At 39.8% G+C, this 5012-nt stretch overlaps 2 protein-coding genes across 6 annotated transcripts in view; one reads left to right on the plus strand and one right to left on the minus strand.

Moving 5' to 3' along the window:
* Positions 1-5012, minus strand: part of LOC146493773 (uncharacterized) — a 561837-nt gene that overhangs the window by 503686 nt on the left and 53139 nt on the right. The window lies entirely within an intron of this gene.
* The window catches only part of atat1 (alpha tubulin acetyltransferase 1), a 33511-nt gene that overhangs the window by 13863 nt on the left and 14636 nt on the right, over positions 1-5012 (plus strand). For 3 of the 5 annotated variants that reach the window (XM_085147687.1, XM_085147688.1, XM_085147692.1), the window contains exon 8: positions 4364-4438. In XM_085147687.1, coding sequence (XP_085003813.1) covers positions 4364-4438 — 75 coding nt within the window. Of the gene's footprint in view, positions 1-93; positions 140-4363; positions 4439-5012 lie in introns of all 5 variants that reach the window. The other 2 variants (XM_085147690.1, XM_085147689.1) reach the window with 1 other exon arrangement.

Raw genomic sequence — 5012 nt, forward strand, 5'->3', positions numbered from 1 at the left:
TATGCAAGTTTAAACGTGGCACTCAACCCAAAAAGAGTGCTGCAGTGCTTTTATTCCAGTTCCAAAATACTTTGTTTCATCAAACTCTCCCAGGGTCAACCTCTTCTCCTCTGAGGGATCAGGGGGTGTACAGCTTTTTGTAAGGACTGTTCTTTCTTTTTTTACCCCTCATACATCTTGGTCCCATTCCTCTGTCCCATAATTAGTATAACTTCACACGTCAGTGCTTAAGTTTCAGGTTAGCTTTCCCATCAGTGTAAGTACAGTGAGGAAAATAATCATTTAATCCCCTAATGAACTTTTAGGTTTGCTCATTTACAAAGAAATGAACAGTCTTAATGGTGGATTCACTTTGACGGAGAGGCTGAAGATCAACCAAAAATACAGAAAAATTGCACAAGAGAAAATGAATTTTTAGGCCATTGAGTGAAAAAAGTATTGGATTCCCAAGCTAAACTTGATTTATTACTTGGTGGAGAATCCCTTGTTTGCGAGCACAGCGGTAAGGCATTTCTTGTAGTTGGTCACCAGGTTTGCACACATTTTGGCCCACTCCTCTTTACAGAAAGTTTTTTGCTGCCACTTGATAGCTCCTTCCACAGATTTTCTATAAAACTGAAGTCTGGAGTTTCACTAGGCATTATCTGAATGTGCTCTACTTCTTCTTGGAACAGGGGAACTCCTTTGTTCCCCTGTTCCAATTTTGTTGTACTAGGTATAACTTGCTTATCTTATCTTATGTTTTGTTTCGTTAGCATGCTGAGACAATGACTTGACAGTGACAATGACAGAAACGACAATGACAGAATTAGTGTTTTGTCTGGGAGAAGGTTTTTTGTCTTAGATTTTACAGTATGTGGTAAAATTGTTCCATTGCAGAAAAACAGCCCCAAAGCATAATATTTTCTCTTCCGTGCTTGACTGTGGGGATGGTGCTCTTTAAGTCATATTCAGCATTTCTCTTCCTTCAAGCATGGCGGGTCGAGTTAATGCCGGAGAAATCAGCTTTGGCTCCTGATGATAGTACTTTATCTCAAGCCTTCTCTGAGTCATTTAGATGTTCACTGGCAAACTTAACCCTGGAGAACCAATGGGGTCAGAGCCGACCCCATTGGTTTTCTAGGGAAACCATGGAGTCAAATTTGACCCTATGGGTTCTCCTGGGCAGCACGGTGGCACGGTGGTTAGCACTGTTGCCGCACAGCAAGAAGGTCCTGAGTTCAATTCCAACATCAGGCCGGGGTCTTTCTGTGTGGAGTTTGCATGTTCTCCCCGTGTTTGCGTGGGTTCTCTCCGGGTACTCTGGCTTCCTCCCACCGTCCAAAGACATGCAGCTTGTGGGGATAGGTTAATTGGATAATCCAAATTGCCATTAGGTGTGAATGTGCGAGTGAATGTGAGTGTGAATGGTTGTCTGTCCCTGTGTGTTGGCCCTGCGACAGACTGGCGACCTGTCCAGGGTGTACCCCGCCTCTCGCCCAATGACAGCTGGGATAGGCTCCAGCGCCCCCCGCGACCCTGAAAAGGATAAGCGGAAGCGAATGGATGGATGGATGGGTTCTCCAGGGTTAAGACAGACCTGTATGTGCGCCTTCATGCGGCAGGCGCCCTTGCGGGTGCAGCAAGAGTTCAGTCCATTAGGGCGTAGTGTTTTACTAATTGTGTTAGATCATTAACAAGCGCCTCCTGTGGAGTTTTGGACTTCATTAGCTTACAATCATCCTGCATGGCGTTCCAAAATAGGAGCAGACTGAGATTGATGGTTGTTTTATATTTCTTGCATTTCTGAATGATCATACCAACAGCTGTCACCTTCTCACCAAACCTCGTGATTATGATCTACCATTCCAACCTTGTGCAGGTCTACAGTCTTGTCCCTGACATCCTTTGACAGCTCTTTGGTGTTGCTGGTGGTGGAGAAGTTTGAATGGAAGAAACTGATTCTGTGGGCAGCTGTGCTTTTTTGCTTGATATCATTTCTTTCTACATTAAAGTGAAATTTCTATAATATTTGGAGACTGTTCAATTTTTTGTAAGTGAGCAAACTTACAAATTCAACAGGGGATTAAATCTTTATTTCCCCTACTTTATCTCCTTGCTACATTGGTACAGTATATGCCATGTGTGATGCATCATGTCATATATTGAACCTACCTTCCTGGGTTTCAGAGAACTGCAGAGAGAAATCCACACCCTGTATACCACTCCTAAACTCCACAGACCACTTGATACCTGCTTGTTTCCTGAACCTCCAATGTGTCACTTTGTTAAAAACAGCTAAAGTGTGTTGTATGACTACATTATTGTAATGACTGCGAGCAGTAAGATCATGGTTAGGAAGATCGGTAGCCTCTTTATACTGCATTTTGTTTACGTCTGACATCATTAGGATGGCTTTATAGTGTAGAACAGGACGAGATGCCAAGCAAAAATCATTTCAAGAAACACTTTTGACCTTTTTGAGATTTATGATAGTAACATAGTTTTGTATTTACATTCCATTGTGTCCCCTGTTGATAGTTGACGCTCATCTGCCTCAAATTACCAAATTTAATTAATAGTCTTTGACATAGAAGTTGATAGCACAGAACCATTAATACCTTACCTTCCTTAAGCTGCATTTGTATGCCCAGCATATGACACTCAAAGGAATTAATAAACTGACACAAATGTGAATATAGGTTTCAGGATTAGCTGAATCCAAGGAAACCATGTTTTTCCACCACGTGCCACTCCATTTAGACGAGCATTGGAAAATTATACAAAAGCTAACATGTTGTTATTTACATAAAAATTGGGCACAAAGTGATTATAAAGAAGTGAATGTATAAAATGTCTTGTTGTTATTATGACGAGTCTTATACAGAGGCTACCGATCCTTTCAACCAGAGATGTGCTCTTTTTGTGCCAAAGGTACCTGAAAGAATTGTCTTTATAGTTAAAACAGCATGAGTAGGCTAAAAACACACTTGCAAATAAAAAACAAAATTTAAATATTGGATTCTGGCTAACTCAGACTGCTCAGGTAACAGAACAAAAACAAGACTTTGCCTGGCTGAATCAAATACAGTGGAACCCCGGCTTACGAAGACCCCATTTAACGAAAAATTCAAGTTACGAAGGCACTTAACGGCAATATTTTTGCCTGCGGTACGACAAAATGCCCACGTAACGAAATCCGTTTGCAAAATGTGTTTGGCTGTTCCACATGAAAGACGTATTGTTGTTGCAGTGCGCTATTTCATGTGCTTTTCTTTTGCAAGTAGCCTATCGTTGATTCGTAATGGGGCCGGCATAAATATGAGCGAGTTTAAAAAAAATGTTGAAAAAATATCATTGCACAGTGTACGTACGTGCATTAATTAACGTAAATTTAAGTTTTAGTTTTAAAGTTTAGAATTAAATTCCATAATGTTATGTACACGTATACGTACATGTGTATGCAACCTCCACCAAGAACTTCGTCTTCAGCCAGCATCGCCTCACTCAAAAGGCGATGGAAAAAGGTGCTTCGACTTACGAAAGACCCTCTGGAACGAATTAATTTCGTAAGTCGGGTTCCACTGTATATAAATTTTATATATTTATTGACGTCCAAAACAATCATGTCAGGTTTGCATTGACTTTTGGAGAGAATATTTCACTCGTCTGAGCTGCTGGTTTTGTCAGCACCAATATATGAATTCTGTTGGACAGAGTCTCCCTTTCACAGACACAACACTATCTCGTAAGATAAAGTGGAAATAGTTCTTTCAGAGGAAACATTGTTTAAATGTATGGAGGAGCACAACTGTCTGACTAAATGAATAAACCAATATGCCATTAAATTATTATGTAATATTAATTTTAAAAAAAGTTACATAAATTAAAAGGTAGTTTCCCTACCTTTTAACATTTCAACTCACTTTTCCATTTTTGGTATTTTTTAGAGTCACCCACTGACCAGTCAGTCATAAGAATCAGCTGGTTTACAGCATCAGATTTGTCTGATGTATCATGTATATGCACTGCAGTCTAAAGTTCACCTGTTTAGAAATGTAACTGCAAACCGCTTAGCACAAGTGTTGCCATAGATACATGTAATATATGTCAGCATGGGGGGCGCAGTATGAATAAAACAAGAATGGTTGGACACATAATGGACAGGTTTTTGATGAAGCATATCTTCACTTCTCATAATGACTAACTACTCCTGAAACTTGGCACTTATGAAATGAATGTGTTATTTATAATATAGACAGTTTTGGTCTTCCACACAGAGCTTATGAAGGACAGTATGTGGGGCTGTGCTGTAAGGAGACGGGTGGGGTGATCGACTCATGTTCCTCTTCTGCCTCTGCTCTGAGTTTGTTCTCCTCTGCAGCGGCCCAGTTGAGAAAGGTTCCCCCAAAAAAGCCAGACGGAGAGATCAAGCCTTACTCTTTAATGGAGAGAGAAGGTAAACAGTCACATAGTGCCACTTTGCCATAACCAAGTGTTGACATTAAACATTAAGACTCTATTCCAAGTATATGGTCATAAGAAAGCACTTGTTTCCCTTGTCGGTAACACTGATATAAACTGTGGAAATAAACAAAAATGTGCTGGAAAAAGCTTCCACAAATCCTTCTATGGTAAGTCTGAACACTGAAGAATGGACTGGAGCTGATCTTCCGTAATACCAATAAAAATCTTATACACTAACTCAGCAAATGCAGAGTAAATTGTAAGTTATAGCATGTTAGCGTTAGTCAAAAAAGTAATGTATTACACATTACTTGTCTAAAAATAATCCATTTTGTTACTTAACTTCCTTGTAACTTTGTGTTACTGCATTGTGATATGATTATCAGTTGAAAATATAAATGTTAGTCTCCAGTCTTACACATAATGATGGCTGTGGGTAGAAGATGAACCAGCTAAAAGTGCAAATTCAAGAACCTTGAATCTCTGTAAGCTGATATTTGTAGCCAAGGAGCAAGGCTTCTTTTAGCATTTTCCAAAGTTTGAAAAATGTTATAAAATTGTTGGGG

This window comes from Neolamprologus multifasciatus, chromosome 22, assembly GCF_963576455.1.
Source record: "Neolamprologus multifasciatus chromosome 22, fNeoMul1.2, whole genome shotgun sequence".
In the NCBI taxonomy this organism is placed as follows: Eukaryota; Metazoa; Chordata; class Actinopteri; order Cichliformes; family Cichlidae; genus Neolamprologus; species Neolamprologus multifasciatus.